Genomic DNA, 22,337 nt, shown 5'->3' with positions numbered 1-22,337 from the left:
CGAGCTGCAACCACCGTGCCCCATGGGCACCTGTGCCCGAGGGCCCACCAAAACCTGCAGCCGGCCCTGACCGAGGGGCAAATCGACGGCGCTCCCCAGGCGTTAAAAGCGGCTCCCGCTCCCTCCCTGAGCCTCGGCTGTCACCCGCTCGCCCAGCGGACGCAGAAGCTGCTGGGGACAGCCGAGGCGCCCGAGCGCCGCGGAAGGCGTTGGGAATTATTGAGGTGCCTCTTGTTTCGGCCCCGGCCGCTCCCTCCTCCCCGCCTCCTGTCCCCCCAAAGTAAAACGCAGCATGGATTCAGACCGCGGACGAGGCTTGGGCGTGGGGGGGAGGGAGGGAAAAGCTGCCTCTTCGGCGCCACTTTGCTAAGTTGTTGAGCGCAATTAATAACGAGCAGTTGGCCGAGAGCGCCTGAGGCGGACGGGACAGTAGCTGAGCACCTACCCGCCGCCGGGGCGACTCCCTCTCCCATGGTGGGGCGCTCTTCTTCGGATGCAGCCCTCCTCCTCCTTCCTCCACCCTCCTCCGGGCCCAGGGAGGCTCTGCCTCTTTTCCTGTCCCTCCCGCGCGACGAAGGGGGCGCCCGCCGAGCGCGCTCAAGTGGGACTGGAGAGGGGAGGGGAGAGGCGAAGGCGGCGGGTCCCTTCCAAGAGAGGGCCGGGCCCCGGGGACAGCATAAGAGAGCCCTGCCCGGCTGCGACTTCGTGCTAGGGACGCCGCCGCCCGCCGCGCATAGCTCCCGCCTGAAACTATTTCGGTGTCCCGTGCCTTAAGCCCCAGGCGGCAGTGGGGTGGGAGAGACTTCTGCAGCCGAGCCCCGCGTCCTCTTCGCCCTGCTCCGTCCAAGGGAAACCGCCCTCTCGAGGGCCTTGAGGATTCAGACAAGCTGTTCTCTCGGAGTTCAGGCTCTTAGGTGGGCGTTGAAACAAAAGGCCAACGCCCTCGATAGCAGAAAAATGTGGAGTTCGGCTGGAAGCGCGCTCTGCAGCAGAGGAAAGTTTCGGAAGAGTCGCGGCGGGTCTCGAAAGATTCAGAAACCAGGAGGGGAAGGAAAGCAACTCGGGTTTTTCATTATCTGCTTCTAAACCACATGACTCTGGAGTTCTGGGCCCAGATTATGGAACCCTTGAGTCTGGCATCTGTGAAATGCCAGCTACAGTTTCCTGACTCTTTTGACTCCAGGCCTGTTCCAGAAGTGCACCCGCCCTATGCTATTTGGCTCATACTTGCTTGACTCACCGCACCCATCTTGTGTACTCATTCATCAGCTCCTTCCCCATAGTGCTGGAATAGGCTCCTGGTTCTTTATTCCATTCTGTGGTGTGAGTGTATGTATGGTAGGAAGAAGGAACTTGGGTTTGATTTAGCTCTGTGTCCCGAAAGAAGCTGTAGGCTAGTCCAGATCATGCATCCAAGACCAAAGCTCAAGCTTGGTGCTTCCAAAAATTCAGTAATTCACCTAGGCATGAAGAACTGGAGTTTGAGCACCAATATTTAACAATTAAGCATTGGGCCAGCTCAGGGCTATTGAAGTAAACCACTTGATATGCACTACATTTTATCAAAATACATGCACAGATAGAATAAGAAAAAAATTATCCTTTCCAAGTTCAGTAGTAAACAAAAGTGGATAGGTGAGTAACTCTTCATGGGTTTTCAGAAATTGCTGTTTGTCAGGATCTCCTGCCTAGTGTATTGTTTTTATCTCTTATCTTAATTCTTAAGTATTTGTTATATGCTGCCACTTTCCCAAGTAGTTAAAAGTTCTATGGGCAAGGTTTAGTTTCCTTTGGATGAGAGAAGCAAAACAGGCACTCTTCCAAAGGCAGCATCAGAGATAACAACTGTACCTCAGGGATGCTTCAGCCAATTCATAATCTCTGACTAGTATCCCAACTGAAACTGCAAATCTGCCTTTAGCTGACTCTCAGCCTACTTCTTGTCTGGGGTGTATTATCTTCTAAACTCGTATTACTTTCTAAATCTAAAGGGTGGATTTCAGGCTACCAGGAAGGCATCCACATTCATTAAGAAACAAAAAGACTATTTTGCCAAGGGCCTAACTTCCATCAGAGACCACTTAAAGCAAAACCAAAGTAGTAATCAAGATGAGGCAATTATAGAAAGAAAAAGAGGGCAAACTGCTAAGCAACATCATGATAGCTGGTTTTTTTGAGAATTCTACTGGTCAGGAGGATAGCCTACCTCATTCTCCAGTTCCAAAGTAGCCGAGCAAGACAATGCTCATGAGTTTCATGGCTTGTGAGAAATTGCTACTGTAGGATCTTTTGCCTGGGGCATTATTTGCCTTTCCGGTCCAGGTGAACCAAACCAGGATAGTTGTTGTGAAGTAGCCCTGCTTGTCAGTATTTCTGTCTAGAATAGCTTCTGCTCCAGTCCAAAAATAACAAATCTAGATAGGATGTACTTGTACTGGTTTTACAGCTGGTCATAAATAAAAATGTTTCAGGATCTGTTAAGATGCTCTCTCTCAGACTATGTGTAGCAACCATCACAGCTGGTATTTGTTTGTTTGCTTTACTTGTTAGGATTTCCTGTATTAGCTCTAGGTATTGCAAAATCATATAGAACATACTATACTTATGATTTGATAGGAACTGCTATCTGTAAAGATCTGTTGCTGGAAACTCAGCTTGCCTTTCTGTTGCATAGAAAATAATATTATAAAAAACACCCTGTCTTAGTATCTATCTGTGGGACAGTAGCTTATTCTCTAGTAGTTCAAACATTGCAAAAAGACAGTGGCTGTCCTGGCCACTAAAACACACAAAAGAGACCCTTTTTTGGTAAGCAAAACTTTATTCAGGCAAATAACAGTACTGTCTCAGCAGCAGACACAAGGCTCAGGTGTCGTGATTCAGAAGTTCAAGAGCAGAGCAAGAAGTTCAGAATGGGACAGTAGCAACAAAGATCTCTCAACTTTCCATGTCCTGCTCACCAAGCTTTTAAAGATGAGGCATGGCACACTCACTTGCCTTGTGGAAATATTGGGATTGCTCCTTGGGGTCTGGTCCCATGTGTGAAGGTGAGGCCCAATTCTAGGCAACAAGACTGCACCTTCCTGCTACTCACAGCTCACTCTTCTCTTGGCTGTTCCAATACCTCCCCAAGCTCTTAACAAGGCTTTCCATTTGGCAGGAAAGTTGGGGAGGAGAGCTGGCACCTTGCTCCCCCTTCTGAAGGGGCTCAAACTGGGGTGGAATGGGGAGATCTCCTCATGCCTCCAGCCCAGGTTCCCATCCTTCAATTCTCCTGTTTATTCCTCCTCCTGCATCAGAGCCTGCCAATCCAAACCTGATCCCAACAGCACTGCAAGGCTCATGGCATTACTTGTGCCAGTCTCGTGGATTAACAAAAATTGATATGTTTGAATTCTGGAACAGAATCTGCCTTTTTGGTTCACATATAACAAAATATTAAAGCTGGTTTTCAAAACAAAAAACAGTAAATCAGTATCACCTTGTTAATTTGTAGAAACACCGTGTGTGAGAGATGTGGGAAATTGTATGCTGTGAGAAATTATTTATCTTAGTTTCATACAAAGAACATTAACTGTAGGTATACCATATAATGATAGCAGGTTTAAAAACAGCAGTATAATGTTATTGTCAGGATGTCCTACCTTTTCATTTGTACTTTCTCTGGTCCACATTTTAGGGAGAATGCCTGCATTAGGCTTATGAATAGCAAGACATTATTACATGCACAGATCTCCTACCTGCAAGGTTGGTTATTTTTAATTTTTTTTAACCCAACAAACAACTATTTGTCAGGACCTCCCATCTGTTTAGAAACTAATTATTTAGTTCAGGGGTACCAAAACTATATTAAGTTCATTTGGTTCCCTTTCTTGGGAGTAGCAAAGAATGATACCTAGCTTTCAGAAAGTTTTGCTTGTCGCATTGTTGTGTCTGAACTTCTGCTTTCTCTTAAATTCAGTGGTCTGCTTGTGCTTTTCTCATAAGGTTCTGTGACATAACGCATGTTGTGGGCCCTATCTGAAACACAATCTGCTCCAATCACAATATAGCAAAATATCATAGTTGTTTTTTAAAAAAATATATTTAATTTTCAGGATCTTCAATATTTGTACCAGTTTAGAAGCAGCAAAACTAAGTAAGATCTGCCTGTGGTAATCTTATGGGTTATGGTAAACTGCTGTATGTCAGAATCTCTAATAGCAAATTAGAGTTACAGTGGCTCTATAGCCAACATGGAGCTATTGAGAAACAAGAAGGAAGTATCAGCATGCTCAGAAAACCCCAAAGTTTGCAGAAGTAAAAATCTTTAAGGAAAAATACTAAAGGAAAAAACACTGCCTCCCACAATACAGACCCAAAAAGACTGAGCATGTGCTTAGTGGCCATTGAAAGTTTTAAAATTTACTAGATTTGCATAGTGCAGTAAAAATAGATTAAAAATGGGTTGATACATCCATTTACAAAATAGAGGAAGAAGAGGGGCCCTGCTTTGTCTTGGGATCTTGGAGACTGACTAACTGAAAATTGGTCACATCTCTGTTATTTGTATCATTATTCCCTGTACCTCTGCACTCCAGGTGTATGCTAAGCACATGTTTGCAGCTGATTTTGTTTGCTCATATGTTCAAAACTATGCTGGTTGCATTGCTTGAGCTGCTGGGGTTAATTCTAGCTAGATAGGGTACATGCACATTTTTTAAAAAGAAAAGTTTTTTTATATGCCAGATTTGCAAAAAAGCATTAAATAATTTTAGAATGTCTGCTGCTTCAAGCCAGACAACAATTTGGAATCACACACATGAAGACTGCCACTTCCTTTCACCCTCTCTTCCTTTCCCACCTCCTGTATCTGCAAGGACAAACTTTAGTTCTAATACAGTTGTTTGTGGAAGAGTTCTGTGCAAAAGGGTGTTTTATTTTTTATTTTAAATGACATTTTTGCTGGTAGCTGCTTTTTTAGTAATAGCTAATTGTTTGCATTCTGCAACAGGCCTGTCAATAGACTCCTTATATGCTCAAGTGCAGTCTGCTACTCTGTCTTAGAAATTGACCAGCCAGATCCGGGCAGCCATACAGATGATGAGCCCTTTATCATTTTAGAACACCTGGCACCTATCTATTCATCTTCCGGGATCCTACAATTTCAATCTCTGTGCACTCACCTGAGAGTGAAACCCATTAAACAGTGGGATTCACTTCAGAGTAAGAGTGCATGATTGGAAGGGATCGTGTTCTCTTTCCACTGTTGGCCTATCTCTGCTATTCATCAAATTCTTGATCATCTTGCTTATGTACTGCATATGAAACAATGTACCACAGGGCAAGTTTGTATGTTGTTCCTATATTTACATGAAAACTAATAAAAATTATTTTTTTGGGGGGGGGGAATTCTTGCTCATTTTTCCTCCCTTGCTCATCTAGTGTTGATGCAGCCCTTTAACGCAGTCTATGTCACTTTTGTACAGCACCTAATTTGTCTAATCATAAAACATAAGGGGATGTACGGATTCTGAAAATTACCGTGCATGTAACCATAACCAAAGAACACCGAGTGAAAGTCAATGGGAGCGTTTATAGGGTTATGGTCCGGGGTTGGTGAAATTCTCTGTCTCTCGCACACAAACAGCGATAGCTCAATTCTTCCTCCCACTCACTTCCAAGGACAGATTCGGACAGGTGGTTTCGACTCTCCGCACGCGCATAAGCAGGAAGCCTCGCTAGCCTCCCTCCGTCTCTCATTGGCCCAGCGCCGAACCGTCTCTAAAAGTAGAGCTGGCGCGTAACGATTCTTCTTCATCCTTAAATTCCGCAGGCAGGTGGGAGTAAATCCATCTACTTCCGGCAATAATCCCGCCCACCATCCCTCCCTCCCCGCCGACCAGTCCCCGTTGGCGCGTGCGCAGTGTCCGCCTCACGGAGAAGCAGTTTGTTTTTTTCGTTAGCTGATTCGAGCCGAGCGGGGCGTACTCCCTTCTCCTCGCTCTCCTCTCCCGGCGATGTGGCCGCGCATGGCGGCGGCGGCGGCGGCGGCAGCGGCAGCAACAGCAGTCGTGGCTCCGGCTCTCGCATGGGGTTGACCGGCTAGCACTTCTGGCGCGCACCAAGATGGCGTGTGTGTTAGAGACGCCGCTCCGCATGAGTGTCTTGTCGGTGAGTGGAGGCCTGGGGCGGCGCGGCAACGGCGGCAGGCGCCGGTCCTGGGGAAGGGAGTGAGGCGTGGCGAGGCTTCCGTGGGACGGCTCTCCCTTCCCTCGGCCTGGAGGCGGCGGGTCCGGCCGTGCGGTGCCTGGCGGGGCGAGCGAGGGACTGCCTCCTCAGGTTGCCCGCCGCGGGTCCCGCCCTCGCTGGTTGCCCGTCCCGTCCTCGCCCTCGCCTCCCCCCGCGGCCTCGTCTTCGCACTGGCTCCCTTTCCCCTTGGCGGACGTCCGTGGGAAGGAGAGGGAGGGCGACGGCTAGCCGTGCCGCGTCAGACCACTTCTGCGTTTAATCCCTGCTCAGATGTCACAGGCATGATGGCAACCGGCCTCGTTGGATTCTTGTGGGAGTGAAGAGCTTTCCCAGCTGCATTCTTTTCCTCTGCTACTTATGGCCTTGCATGGTTATTACTACTTTTTAATTTTTACTGTACTATTTCACAACGCACAAAAGGAAGTCCCCATTGCAACGCGACTGTACCTTCCAAATGTAGCATTTTTCAATGCACACTCTGCCTTCGTGTTCTCTTGCCCATGTGCCAGGTTCATGAAGGTCCTGCTGCAGCTGTCCAGTCTTTAGTGGAGGTGTACTGTGTGACTTAGGCATCATTGCAAACTTGGCCACTTGTTGGACTTGTATGTCCAGATCTTTTAAAGAAAAAGTTTGTTCCAGTTTCAGTATCCATCCATAGGGATGCTGCCTTTGTACAAAAACTGGCAATTCCTCCTACTTTCACCCTGAGAAGAGAAAGTAGCTACATGTTCTGTTGCTTGTTGAACCTTATGCACAGGAAGTGAGTTGCGGTTAAAACCAATAGAAATGAATGAATTTAAACTAACTTACCTGGATTGAGGCTTGTATACAAGCTTTCTTTCAACTCACCCAAGTAAGAAACTGAATTGAAATTTTTGATTACATTTGCCAGGGGCTGTGTCAACTTCTGTCAGCTTGTTCTGTTCAATCCTGGTATGCTGTCTCTTGCTTGTGTGGACTCATTTATGATTCCATTCTCATTCCCTGGCAGCAGTCAGGCTTGATTACAAATCATATCAAAGTTTTTTACTCTTCTGGCAAAATGCTAGAATTCTCTAGGATCTCCCTCTTGAATTAGATTGGGACAGAAAGCATTGCCTAGTTTGGTAGAAGAAAAATATTTCTTAAATGCAGAAAAGGGTTATTACCTAATGTAGTGATCTTAACTTCATTTTGATAGTTCTGATGTGTAAAACAATGCTTGATCCAAGCTAAAAACCAGGGCAGTCAAGTTGAACAAACTTTGTAAAAACAAAACAAATTCCTTCCAGTAGCACCTTAAAGACCAACTAAGTCAGTTCTTGGTATGAGCTTTCGTGTGCATGCACACTTCTTCAGATACCAAGCTCATACCAAGAACTGACTTAGTTGGTCTTTAAGGTGCTACTGGAAGGAATTTGTTTTGTTTTGACTATGGCAGACCAACACGGCTACCTATCTGTAACTGAAACTTTGTAAAGTTTTTAAACTTAGTGTCTCATAGTTTCTTTCTATGATCTAGTTGAGATTCCTGCATTCCTGCATTGCAAGGGGTTGGACTAGCTGAGCCTTGGAGGTCCTTCAAACTCTGATTCTATGATTCTCTATCTGGATGGTGAAACCCTACAATAAGAGCAGTTTGCACAACATTCCACATCTCCTGCAAGATGTCACGGGGTGGTACAGTTTACAAAGTGTTAATTGCACTAAACTTGTTAGTCTCTGAGATGCTGTACACTTTGTTGCTTGAGACTATTGCACATCTTCTATTTACTTGATGCTTTTTCACTTCTGGCAATCTTGGTACATATCTCTTGGTTCCAGCAAAAATGAGCCATCATTTACAAATTGCTACCTTAGACAGTCAGATGGAGGCCCTAAAAGTTGCAGACAAGTATAATTCAGGTATTCATATAGCCACCTTTACAGGTAAGTATCAGCTGCAGAGAAATAAATAAAAGCTTAAGTTGAATTATGGGCAGTTTTTATTAATGCTAAACTTAATAGTGCTGCTTTTTCTGTCAAAAGCTTTTTGTAAACAATATCTATAAAACACCTATCTGCATTGAATAGGCTGGTTTCTGTCTCCCTCTATTTTGAAGTCTTATCCATCAAGGTTGAGCTTGTTGGTCAGTTATTGGGAGAACTGGATACCTAATTAAGTTCCCCACATAGATAGAGAACTGCTACTTGGATTAAAAGATTTGGAGAAAATATCTTCTGCTGCATCCTAAGTTTTCTGGATAGTTCCACCTCAGAATCCTGGCAGAACCTTTTATCTTTTCTTCCTGCTGCATAGCAACAAATTGGAAGTCTAGAAGCATTGTGGTGGCACTCCTTCCACTATGAGATTGTCTGCATTCCTGTGGATCTTGCTCCTCCACCATAGGTGACAGGAATGAGAATCGGGGTGAGGGTGTCTCCCCATTTTTTCTCTAGGCTCTGTTATTACAATATGGGATTAAATGACTATTTAGTATGTTGGCTGCCCCAAGGTGAGAGAGCCTGTTGGTGGAACCAGTCTCTCTCTCACCCCCACCTCTACAGGGTGAGAGATGGCAGGGGAGTGCATATACCCTAGGTAAGAGATAGGGTTGGCTTGCTTTCTGGAAAAGCAGTATACAAATATTAAATAAAATTAAAAGAGCACTTTGATTTTAGGAGTGAATGGGCTCATGTATGTAATAACCCAATAAAATCAGATTCATAGGCAGCAGCACCAAATGCTGAAGTGCTAGCTCTTGCAAGCACTGGAAAATATTTTAAATTTGTAATGCCAGCTTCAGAGTTTTCCAGTTGCTTCAGTCATCAAATGCCCCATTCTAGTTCATGGCACCTGAAAAGGGAGATGCACCCTGGTATATGTACAGGTAATGGTCAGACTTAGTGTCAGTTACAGATAGGTAGCCGTGTTGGTCTGCCATAGTCAAAACAAAACAAATTCCTTCCAGTAGCACCAGACTTAGTGTGTGAGAGATAATAAATAAAGAAGATGATGGAGTTGGAGATACAGCATGCTGAATTCAGTAGCCAACTCCTCTGCTCATACTCGATCTTGAAAGTATATATATGAGAGCCATGTACATATTAATTATGAAAGGAAAAAGTTATTTCCGCATTAACGTTTTGTCCAGAATCTTTAATTTCTTGGCAAAGAGATCTAGTCATTTGTTGGGGAAATCGCTGGGTTTTAAGTGAAACTGGAGCATAATCTGTATGCTATTGGCCAATGGCTTTAAACTGTGTTCTGTGGAAACCCTCCAGAACTTATCCCAGATTCCTATGGGAAGATCAGCAAGAAAAAGGTTGCCAGCCATAGGGCTGTGCAAGAAATCACTGATATTGAAATGGCATTGAAATGATATCCTGATAAGTGTTTCAACAAGGCAATATACCTGTGAACAAAAGGTGGAGACTTGACAGCTTCCCAGGGGGTAGCTCAGCTGAATGGATACTTCGCAGGTACTTTGCAGGCACCAGCTCTTCTGTTTTGTTTGCTCTCTCTCTCTCCTCCCTCCCTCCCTCCAAAGCCCTCCCACAAACCAGCAAACTCTATCTTTCATACTGTCTCTCCTTGCTTTGTTTTCCCTCCCCTCGCTGAGAAATGAGGAGAGTGGCTGTCTGCAGCCAATTTACCTGTAACCCCTTGCAAGCACACAAACCAACTCTTTAAGCCAGGGGTCGGCAACCTAAGGCCCATGGGCCACAAGCGGCCCACGGGGGTCATTTAACCAGCCCCTGAGCCACTCCCGAACCGAGCCGCCCGCTCAGTGAGTTCCCGTGCACTGTGCCAAACTGGCGCAGTGCAGCGTGGGGACTCACTTCTGCGGCGCCAGAAATCGTATCTGCGCAGCTGCCGGAAATTGCAGGTGCACACGATCCAGCCCAGGGAGTGATCTCTGCTGCAGTGAACCGGCCCAGGCGAGGTAAACCTTGCAACCCCCGCTTTAAGCCTAACTTCCTCCTCTCACCCAAAAGAGCCCAGCTAATTATGCAGAGCCTGCTAACAATCCAGGAGGAACTAAAATGCAATCTTCTACATGTTTGCTTGGAACAAGTTGCTTGGATTTGTAGAATTTCCATCTGACTATACATATGTAGAATCTGACTGGAATTCAAATAAGCTAATAAATGTTGACAGTCTTAATATCAAACTAGGGGTTTAAAAAATCAGCAAAAAAGCAGGTTACAACGTTATTTCTCTGCAGAGCAAAATGTCTTTAAGATGCTGGAAATACTTATGCACATTCTGAAATTAGTTCTTCATATCTATTCTGTGAACTTGGAAAGTACACATAGGGGATGTTTTTAAAAGGGCTTCAGTTGAACAGTAGCTCACTAGTGGATGATGTTCATCTAATACATCTGAAAGCAATATCTGACTATTTCTGATAATTGCTTATAACTAAGCATGGCTCCTGAGTGTCTATAGTGCTTGTGCTTAAACTGGCATAGGTTTATATTTCTTACAGGAATTATTGTTAAGCATAATGGTTTATTTCAGTGCCAAGAATCAAAACATGCTCACTAATGTATTTATAAATGGGCTGATATGCAACACTGTGAGCAGAATTCTTGTCCTCCCTTGAAGCCCCCTACTAGGTTGGTGTGTGGGGTCTGTACCTGGGAAGAGAGGGAGGAGAAGTTTTGTGAGTTGTTCTGAGCTCACATTTGTTGGAAAATGCATACAAAATACTAAATTATATCAGTGTGTTAGCTTCCTATGTACTGTTGCTTCCTTGAGTATTTAATTTTAGAATGCTAAATGTCTGTAAATGTCTTTGCTTCCAGGAAGTCACGGCTAGCAGTCGCCACTATGTTGACAGATTATTTGATCCTGATCCGCAAAATGTCCTGCAGGGTGTCATGTAAGTAAAATCTACTTGTATGTTATCTTCTGTGGGTTTGTGTGAAGCTTTTCCAGAGCTTGCTTTTACAGGTGTATAGCTGTGCATCACTTACTTGAAGTGTTACTGATGAAATGTATTTTGATACTACCTTCATGTAGAATAGGTAACAATTCTCTTCTTTACTAAGGCTGCAGTACCGACTGCATTGAAGTCAGAGATATTTACTTTTGAGTAGATATGGTCAGGATAACACTGTTAATCGTTTTCTTTTGATAGTATGAAGGTCTCTAAGTTACTTTCTGAATTGTATTTATTGCTTTATCTTCCAAGCCTGATATAAATCTCCTTCTTTGCTGTCCTATGCTAGTACTCACATGCACTTGGGATGAGAATCCCTACATAGAATATTTTAAAATACAGACACACTTATTGCACTTTGCAATATGGATGCAGCTCTAAGCAGCCCGGCCATTTCCAGGGGAAGAAAGCCCCACACTGCCGGCCCTCTTCTAGCCACAGGAGCGGAGCTGGCTAGGGCTGGAGCCAGGTTTTCCTCCTGCTGCCTCTGCAGCTAGCGGGGCCTGGCTTACAGTAGTGTAAGCATAACTTTTATATGCACTGGGAAACAAAAACAAAAAAAGCCATTTGGGACAGGGAGCTCATATATTTGACACTCACACAGGATCCTTCTCATAATGTTAAACTGATTCAGCATACAGTCCAAATGAGGCTAATGAGGTAAGACTGTGGTGTTGTTTTTTGGAGACTCTGATTTATGAAATTGATTATTATAAATAATATACTAGCACAGTTGAGACACAAGAAGGAAACTATGGTTTCTTCCTCTGTTGTGAATTCGATATGGCAGGCCTAAAGCTTTAGCATCTCTTTCACATGTCAGAGAAGGAGAAACTATTCTTGTATTCTTTTCCTATACCCTCCAAATCATGTGCTCTGCAATTTGTTTGGTTCTCAAAGTTTGTTATTTATGACTCTAGAAGCCAAGCATCATCTTGGTAAAACAGCATTGCCTAGTATCCACTAGTCCTTGCTTCTCGAAAGGTCTGGATGCTTAGGACTGTGTCCAGTACTGCAGCTCTGCTGGTGCAACTGACTTTTATGTGTTCCGTGGAGCTTCCTCTTCCTCTCTTGTCACCTTCATCCCCTTGCACTCTGAAGATAAGCGCTCCAGTGTTAGGAACGGCATAGAACAGATTTTGAAGACCCCAGCCGGGGTGGGGGGCGGGAATACAGAAGTCCATTTTCAGCAGCAGAACCCCACAGGTGCAGCATTGGACAGAAAGATTAAACTTCAAGTAAACGATCTTTAAGAAGATAGAATTTTTCATGCTTGTGGGCTGCATGACCATGAAGGGTCTGGATTATAATTCTAGGTTGTATGTTATGTACTGAGTTGAATAGGATCCAAAATGCAGCAGCCTGATTGGTTCTAGAACAATAGGATCCAAAATGCAGCAGCCTGATTGGTCCTAGAACAATGCAGCAGTATGATTGGAGCCACCCAATCCAGCTCCAGGAGCCACCCAATCCAGCTCCAGGTGAAAGTGCCCTGTTTGGGATATGTGATAGTGCATGCTTATTAATCTATCAGTATAGCTATCCTATAATGAAGAAATTTATTTATATGGCACTATTTTTTCACATCTTACGTGTAACTTTTCTGTAAACCTGGGAGTGTAGTGTCTTAAGACCACCATGTCTTTTTCTCTGAACACAGAAAGATATTTGGCATTTGTTGAGCACTTATAAGATTTTGTCCATAAATGTTTGAATAATGCAATCTCCACATATTGTTTTTTATTGCTTTGCTTCATAAAAAAAGAAAAGGAAAATATATATATACACACATACACACAGAAAAAAATAAAAGTACAATACAACATAAGAGACAAAGTAAGAGTAAAATAAATAAAAAAAGAAAAAGATATATATATACATAAACTTAGTATTTACATCCACCACGTATCCTGGTCTTTGCTTTCTAGACTTCCTTTAGCTACTCCCAGAATCATTCGAAGTGATACTTTAAGTTACACATTTTTTAGTCTATATTGTCATTATATCTCTTCATATACAATTCTTAGTTTATATTAACCTCATAAATTATTTAGTCTCCTATTATCTTTCGACAATAACTCTTATTTTTTCACAGTACGTCTCTGTATCCCTTTAGCGTTATTTTCCCTTGGTTAATGAATTCCAGATAATCTACATATTTTCCCCAATCCTTGGTGAACTTTTGGTTTTTTGTATATCTTACTTTACCTGTGAGTCTATCCAATTCCATATAATCTACCAGCTTTGATCTCCACTCCTCCACCGTTGGAGTTTCCTGCTTTTTCCACATCTGGGCCAGCATTACTCTTGCCGCTGCAACTGCATAATATACTAATCTACAGTCTTCTTTTCTTATCTCATGACCTAATATACCTAATAAAAAGATTTCTGCTTTCTTTGAAAACGTATATTTTAGGATCTTCTTTAATTCCGTGTAAATCTTTTCCCAGAACTGTTTCACTCTTCCACACTCCCACCACATATGGTAGAAGGAGCCCGCACTAACCTTACACTTCCAACACTTGTTATTCACCTTATACATTTTCGATAGTTTCATAGGTGTTAAATACCACCTGTAAAACATCTTCATTACGTTTTCTTTTATCGTTATACATGCCGTGAAACTAAGTCCTTCCTTCCAAAGTTTCTCCCAATCTTCAAATAGTATATTATGTCCTACATCCTTTGCCCAGCGGATCATCACACACTTCACTTCCTCATCTCCTAGATTCCAATCCAGCAATATCCTATACATTTTCGATATAATTTTCTCTTCTTTATTTATAATCTCTATTTGAAACTTGGATTCCTTCTCTCCATAGCCTCTTTCCTTAAAGTCCTTTCTAAACATTTGATTCACCTGGAGATGGTGTAGCCAATCATAAACATATTCTTTGACCTGGTCGTATGGTCGTATCTTCCAATTCCCCTCCTCTTTAATTATTAACTGATTATATGTTGCCCAGTTGCTTCTCATATTGGTAGTCTTCACACACATGACTTCCAAAGGTGAAAGCCAATGTGGTGTTTTCGGTTCCAGCAGATTTTTATATTTTTCCCATGTTTCAATTAATGGCCCTCTAAAGATATGGTTCCTAAAACCCTTATATATTTTCCATTTATCCCGCCATAAATAGGCGTGCCAGCCGAAGTTGTTGTCGTGGCCCTCCAGGTCAAGTAGTTCCCTGTTCTCTAACTTTACCCAATCTTTGACCCAACATAAGCAAACCGCCTCATAGTATAACTTTATATCCGGCAAGGCGAAACCCCCTCTTTCCTTTATATCTGTTAATAATTTAAACTGTATCCTAGGTTTCTTTCCCTGCCAGATATATCTCGAGAGCACTCGCTGCCATTCTTTGAAGATTCGGCTACCTTTAATTATAGGGATGGATTGGAACAAAAACATCAGTCTTGGAAGCACATTCATCTTGATCGTGTTGATCCTTCCCCAGAATGACAAATTCAGCCTTCTCCAAATTTCCAGATCTCTTTTTATTTCCCTCCACGCCGGTTCATAATTGTTTTTAAATAAGTCTATATTCTTAGGTGTTATCCAGATACCTAGATATTTCACTTTTTTAACCACCTCTATTTGCGTTTACTGTTGAATTGTTTCTGTTAATTTCTGATCCAAATTTTTACCTATTATTTTTGTTTTGCACTTATTTATTTTGAACCCTGCTACCTCTCCAAACTGATCTAGTTCTTTTAGTATTTCTCCTGTCGCAATTGTTGGTTCTTCTGTCATTATTACTACATCATCTGCGAAGGCTTTGATCTTATATTCGTTCTTTCCAATTTGCACTCCTTTTATTCTTTGGTTCTGTCTTATAGAATTTAATAAAACTTCCAAGGTCAATATAAACAGAAGCGGGGAGAGTGGACAACCCTGTCTTGTTCCTCTTTGTATCTTTATCTCTTCTGTTACTACATTATTGATAATCAACTTCGCTTTTTGATCTGTATATATGGCTTTCACTCCATTAAAAAAGTCATTTCCCACCTCCATATGTTCCATATTTTTCAGCATGAAGTCCCAAATAACATTATCAAATGCCTTCTCGGCATCTAGAAACATCATTATAACCTGTTTGTCAATTCTGGCAGATAGGTACTCTAACATGTCGATTATAATTCTTGTGTTGTCTCTCATCTGCCGACCTGGCAAGAATCCTGCTTGGTCCCTATGAATAATTTCTGATAACAACCTTTTCAACCTTTTTGCCAGGATCCCTGCGAATATTTTGTAGTCTATATTCAACAGTGAGATTGGTCTATAATTTTTGACCTGGGTTAGGTCTGCATCTTGCTTGGGGATGAATGTAATAAATGCCTCTTTCCAGGTCTCAGGGAGTTCTCCTTTCCTTAAAATATTGTCTATAGTTTCTTTTAAAGGTCCCACCAAAATGGGTTTCATCTCTTTATAATAACCTGCAGTGAATCCATCGGGACCCGGAGCTTTTCCCCTCTTTAAGTCTTTAATTACATCTTCTATTTCATCACTTTCAATGGGAGTATTTAATCGTTGTCTATCCTCCATTGAGATTTTCTGCACTCCTTTGTCCTTCAGAAATCTCTCTATTTTCCTTAAGCTGACTCTCTCTTTTTTGGAATATAAACTTCTGTAATAATTAAGAAACTCTCTCCTAATCTCCCTATGGTCAGTTTTCTCTTCATCTCCCACTTTTATTTTATTTATTGTAGTCTGTTCCTTTCTCTTTTTGATTTGCCATGCAAGCCACTTGCCAGATTTGTTTGAAAACTCGAAATTTTTTTGTCTTAATCTTTTAATGTTCCACTCCACTTCTCTATTAATTATTGTGGCAAATTGTGCTTGCAGGATTTTAATTCTTTCTTTTGCTTTTTGACAGTTGGGTTTCTGAGACAATTCTTGTTCATTTATCATTATCTGCTTCAGAATTTCCTCTCTTCCTTTCTCTCTATTCTTATTTTTAATTATGTTCTGCTCGATAAAATAGCCTCTTATTACTGCCTTACTTGCATCCCACACTACATTGATCTTTGTTCCTTTACCACAATTTTCAGTGAAATATTGCTTTAGCTTTTCCTGCGCAGTTTCAACAATTTTTTGGTCTTCCAGAAGATAATCCTTTAATCTCCATCTGAAAGTTCTTGGCTCCAGGCTTTTTAATTCTAACTCTATCGGGTTATGGTCTGAAATTACACTTGGTCTTATTTCTATTAGTTTAATTCTTGGGCATAGTTCGCTTGAGATCCATATCTGATCGATACGTGACATCGACTTATTTGGTTCGGAGTGGAAGGTGAATTGTTTATCTAGTGGGTGTTTCAAACGCCATATATCTATCAGATTACCATTTTCAACCATTGAGAAAAAGGATTTTGGTAGTTTCCCATTCTTACTTCCTCCTTCCCTACACCTATCCGCTTCTAGTGAAACCACCCCGTTTAGATCACCCATTAGAACAATTTTTTGATCGGCGTACTCACATATTTTCTCTTCCAACTTTTTAAAAAATTCCGACTTACTGTCATTTGGAGCATATACCCCAATAACAACCAAATTTTCTCCTTGCCAATTGATACGGACCCCTATTATCCTGCCTTCTTCATCTTTGAATATTACTTTGGCTTCAATCTTATTTTTGATATATAATATCACCCCTCTTTTCTTCTCCTTATCCAAGGACTCAAATTCGTTTCCTAACCTCCTATTAATTAACACTTTCCTATGCCTTCTGGCTATATGCGTTTCTTGGAGACAAATGATATCCAAATTTTTCCTTTTCAGATATTGCTCAATTTTATTCCTCTTTTCCTTCCCATTCATCCCATTTACATTCCAGCTCCAAATTTTTAACCCCATAATATCTGATCCTTACTTTACAAATTCCCTGGGTCTTCCTCTTCTACCTCTTCCTCTATTTCTTCATCCGATCCACTCCCCCCCCTCCTCTTCTTCCTCTTTTGCCTCAGATTCTCCTGAAACTCTTCCTTCTGCTCCCCCCCTCCATTTGTCTCCGCCCTTAGCTCTTTATATTTCCTCAGAAATTTCCCGGTTTCCTCCTGGTTTGATAACCTATGCTTCTTACCTCTGTATGTAAATGATAACCCCTCCGGGAATTCCCACCTAAATTCGACTTTATTTTTCTTCAGTGCTTGCACCAGTAATTTATAGGAGTCTCTTCGCTTAAGTAACCTGATTGGAATATCTTTAAAGATGATAATATATATATTCAACCTCTTTTCTCTGTTCCTTTGTAAAATCTTATTCCTCATTTCTTTATCCTTAAACGTAATCAGGCAATCGCCTGTGAATTTCCTTGCTCTTATTGAGTTAACACGCATTCTAAATGCGCTCTGCACATTTTTGGCCATTTCCTCAACTGATATTCCCATCCATTCCGCTATTTCCTTTATTAGTTTCTCCTTAATATTCTCATTTTGTACCTCTGGTACCGCTCTCAGTCTTAAGTTCACCTCCCTCTGCCTCAATTCATTCATTGCTATGATATCTTTCATCTCCTCCTGTGCCTTATTTAAATCCATCACTTCAGCTTTCACTTTTTCCTTCTCTCTTTTAATATCTTTCAATTCCAATCTGGTCCTTTTTAATCTGGTCCTTTTTAATCCTTCCTCATTGAGCTGTGTTCTCCTAAAAACTTCCTTTATCTGACCTTTGAGTTCGTTCACCGTTTCGTCCATCTTTTTATCCATTCTTCCAATCCTATTATCTACTTGTTCTAGTTTGTATTCTACATTATTTTGGCTCTGTTTGATCTCAGCAAGCGCCTTCAAAATATCAGTCTTAAAGTCCACCTCCTGTTTCGATCCCCTTCTATCGCTAGGAGTTCCCCCGTTTGTTCCCTTCTTTCCTGTATGCGACATCTTACAAAATTTATATTTCCACTCCTCCCCAACCTCTGTTGCCTTTTCTTGTTCTGTGATGTTGGTCATACGTGCATGTGGAATTCTGTATGTTTTAGTGACTTACTGAATTCCAAATTGCTATCCTCATGTGAAATTCCATCTGCAGAAGTAGAAAAAATCTGAGGTAGAACAAAAATTGCAGTACATTGGGGAAAAATATTTCCATTTTTTATCTAGAAGAGCATGTAATCACTTTCATTACCAATGACTTTGTTAATTAATTTGTGTATATGCCATACTGCTATAAAACTAGAAAAGTATTACATATGTTATCATATGTTATCATTTCCCATTTTGTGATGGAGTAAAAATGGTGGCCACCCTTCTTTAAGGTGGATTATTGCTCTAAAATCCTTCCCTTTTGGTTAAGCAAAATAGCCTTTAGGACACCACTTTGATTTCACCTACATTTAGCTGTCTGTGTTCCAAAAACAAAGCATTTTAACTCTTAATTGGGCTAGTTGGAACCTTTTGCTCCAAAGATTTTCACCTGTGAGCCTTCAGAAACAGTATTCATGTGCTGTATTTGTAAGTGCATATGAGCATAGCTTGACTGGATCTACATTCTTTAGGACTGCAAAATGCTTTGTTTGAAGGTGTCACTTTGGTTTAAATATGTTATGGTTTCACAAGGTGACTACAACTAATTTTACTTGAGTGGAGCTGTCAAATTACTTTTTAAGATGGAAGGAGGGACTGGCATGGGGAAAGACTAAAAGGATATATTTTATTGCCAGTAGGTAGATATTAGGAAATGTATATTGCAGATAGGTTTTGTAATGAAGCTTATAGCACTGAATGCAGAAGCAGATGGCTTCTGTTCACCATTCTTTAGCAGCACCTGCCTATATCTAGTATGCATTAAATGCCTCCATTTTCTTCACAGAATGGGGAGGAGTTGGGGGATGCATCTCAGTTTGTGCCAGAACTTGTAATTGTCATTTTTCCCTTAAACTGTACTTCATACTTGTGCAATGGCCATTCTGGCTTCATCAGTATACAGAATAGAGATTTCTTGCTGTACTTAGCCAGATAAAATTGTGTTTGATCATTGGTAAAACTACTGTATATCTGTCAGGAGGTCCTACACACAAGTAGGAATCCAGCAGAGACACATGCCTGGCTGGCATGTTCTCTCCCTCCTGGTCAGTCGTTCGGAAGACTCAAAGTCTTTCTCCAGCCCGAACATCACAGCGGCTGATGCCTCACAGGCATCAGCACACTTCAGGAACAGCAGAGTATAGGCAGTCAGTGTAACATACTCAGTAGCTCAGCATTTTGGCTAAACTACTTTATTTACATATAATACACTCAGAGCATTCTAACTCAGCTCCTTCCGCATCAGCATCAAACAGGAAAGAGAAAGAACAAAGGACAAAAATCCTACATCACGGAAACACACTAATAAAAACATCCTGTCTCCGTCACTTCCCACAATGTGGAATGAAAACACACACCGTCATGTGATAAAAACAATCCCATGATTGCAACACGGGGAAAGAATCCTAACAATATCTTGGTACTTCCTTCATCTCCTTTGATATTTAGATCCAGAATGTATTTAATCTTTGTGTATTTCCATCACATAGGAAGAAAAGGAGCTCATTCTGGCCACATGTCTTCCATCATCTTCATGGAACAAGACACAATTTTTCCTTAGTTATCTAGGTCCCTGGCCTATAACAAGCTGAGGGTCCCAGAAACAAATCCTGTTTTGGCCATGAACTCAATAGTTGACTTTGAATGAAGTAATATCCAGTGACCTAGTTGCATATGGTGACATGCAACTTTGTGAATGTCCACTCAGGCAACACGGCTTCTCCTTCCTGCTCTCAGCTCCCTGCATGCCCCCAGAATCAGATTAGGAGGATTAGTAGACCCTTGAGCAGATTTTGGGAGTACATGGGGAGCTGGAGAGGGAAACGAGAAACTAAAGTCCTATTGCACAAGTGAATTTCTGTTGCACAAGTGGGCAGACATCATTGAATGTCACCCATAATATTATCAGTCTTGTTACTGTTATCCAAAATATAACATATATAAATTGTATAAAATATAATTTTAAAATCGAAGGAGATAAAAATTAAAGCAGTTAAGTGTAAAACTATTTAATAAATTTCTCAGCTGACATCGACATATCAACACACCTTCCCAGTTACTAATCTAGTTGTGCATAATCTTGCACCTTATTACAGTAGTACCTTGGGTTAAGAACTTAATTCGTTCCAGACGTCCGTTCTTAACCTGAAACTGTTCTTAATAAGGTCTTCATAAGAGATCAGTGTCACCTTGGGGAGATAAATGTGATATCATAGCTAAATGTTCATCTCCTCTTTACTCAAAAGTGTGGAAAGACAGTCACTTGAGCATTCTTTGTTGCTTCTGCATAATATTTGAAGGGGTATTTGAATTGTACTGTCAATTGTTTTTAGAGGAACAAATGGTGTTGTCGTCCTCTAAAATTCTTATTAACATCATCAATTTCTTTGGTTCCAAAAGATTAATTCCTTTTCGGTATGTAATTGACTGATAAAAATATAGAGAGAAGTAGGCAAATAGCTTTTCTGTAAATGCAGAAATGGTAAGATGATGCTAGGAAATAAGTCTACATTCACTATGTTTGAATTGAAGTTGGAATGAGGAAATTGCTGGAAGAAACTAGAAAAGGTTTGAGGAGAATAGCTACAGGTGTTATGCTGCATCATAAATATGATTGAAAGTTGATGGTTGGCATAAAGATTAGCATCAAGGAAGCTTTGTATGACTGTAATTTCCACTGAGGAGAATATTTCAGTATTTCATTCTACTGTGATTTTAAATTCAAGACAAAATAGGTTCTCATCTTATTACATATTTCCTTTCCATTTTTTCATTGACTGTGCACTGACTCTGTACATCCTTATTTTCTTGATATTGATAACTGTCCTTGTCAATTATTTCTTCACCTCAGCTCACCCCAGTATGTGAGAATGAACATCTCTGTTATTTAAATAACTGGGTCATAGAAAAATACCAGAGATTCAAATTGTCACTGAAAGTCGTGGGGACTGTTGCTTGGGTTTTTTTTAGTTTTTTTTTTTAGTGCTTAGCTTTTTTAGAGACTATTGATTTTGGTGGAACTAAATTCTGCAAAATTGAGCCCTTAGTACCTCAGCATAATTTACTAGGGTCTTTCTCTTTCTGGATTTACAGAGATATGAAAAATGCTGTAATTGGAAACAACAAACAAAAAGCCAACTTGATTGTTTTGGGAGCAGTTCCAAGGTATGTCCTCTGCTACTCTCCTTTTCACTGATTCACAGCAGGTCTCAAGTTAAGCTATTAAGATACTGGCACTTTAATTTGACTGTCTGTCATTGCATTTGTCTTTTCTTCACTGTAACTGAGATTAGTATGTCCAGTTCCTAGTATAAAACTAATTATACAGACATATTTATACTACAAAAGTTGGGTTTTATGGGTGATACCCACATTTCTCAGAAAATACTTTCCCAAACATACTTGCTTAGTAAAGCCTCTTAAGATTCAATGCAATTTGAAACAGCTTTAAGTTTTCTGTGTATCCCACTTACCAAAAATAAGAAATGTATAACAAAACATATAATTTTTGTATTTCTGTAAGATGTTTCAGTTTGGGCTGCAAAGTTTAATGCCTTTTGTAGGTCATACCATGTGTTTTTTTTGTAGCCCTGAATAAGGACTCTGAGACCTCCTGACTGTTAGTCTTGCATTGCATCCCTTTTGCAGTTTGTTTAGAATTCCTAGCTTCATGTTGCCTTTTAAAAAAACAAAAACAAACAAGAATGGGAACTGGTTGATTTCTTCTGGAAAACCCTTTAGTCGTAAAACATCAAAATAGTTGCATTTCAGTCTGTCTACCTGATGCTGATTATCCCCATAATTTCTTGGAACATTGTTTAGCATTTTTACTGGTTGGTGTCTTTTTCTTCTACAGTGGTACCTCAGGTTAAGTACTTAATTCGTTCTGGAGGTCCATTCTTTACCTGAAATTGTTCTTAACCTGAAGCACCACTTTAGCTAATGGGGCCTCCCGCTGCCGCCGCGCCACCAGAGCATGATTCCTGTTCTTATCCTGAAGCAAAGTTCTTAACCTGAAGCACTATTTCTGGGTTAGCAGAGTCTGTAACCTGAAGCGTATGTAACCTGAAGCATATGTAACCCGAGGTACCACTGTATTTTGTGGGTATTAGATTTTGCTATGTACAGTGGTACCTCTGGATACGAACGGGATCCGTTCCGGAGCCCCGTTCGCATCCTGAAGTG

The 22,337-nt window shown here is 41.3% G+C and overlaps 2 protein-coding genes across 6 annotated transcripts in view; one reads left to right on the top strand and one right to left on the bottom strand.

Moving 5' to 3' along the window:
• The window catches only part of PPP2R3A (protein phosphatase 2 regulatory subunit B''alpha), a 39,512-nt gene extending 33,773 nt beyond the window's left edge, over positions 1-5,739 (bottom strand). For all 3 annotated transcript variants that reach the window (XM_081863499.1, XM_081863498.1, XM_081863500.1), the window contains exon 1: positions 446-5,739. The gene's annotated coding sequence lies outside the window, so the exon portion shown is untranslated. The remainder of the gene's footprint in view (positions 1-445) is intronic.
• Positions 5,740-5,953: 214 nt separating this feature from the next.
• The window catches only part of ARMC8 (armadillo repeat containing 8), a 59,151-nt gene continuing 42,767 nt past the window's right edge, over positions 5,954-22,337 (top strand). For 2 of the 3 annotated variants that reach the window (XM_081863512.1, XM_081863511.1), the window contains exons 1-3: positions 5,955-6,153; positions 11,002-11,078; positions 21,246-21,317. In XM_081863512.1, coding sequence (XP_081719638.1) covers positions 6,109-6,153; positions 11,002-11,078; positions 21,246-21,317 — 194 coding nt within the window. In that variant the 5' untranslated portion in view covers positions 5,955-6,108. Of the gene's footprint in view, positions 6,154-11,001; positions 11,079-21,245; positions 21,318-22,337 lie in introns of all 3 variants that reach the window. The other variant, XM_081863513.1, reaches the window with a different exon arrangement.

Source organism: Podarcis erhardii (genome assembly GCF_964252035.2).
Source record: "Podarcis erhardii genome assembly, chromosome: 5".
Taxonomy (NCBI): Eukaryota; Metazoa; Chordata; class Lepidosauria; order Squamata; family Lacertidae; genus Podarcis; species Podarcis erhardii.
Note: the sequence above shows the minus strand (reverse complement) of the source record. Positions and strands in the feature narration are given on the sequence as shown.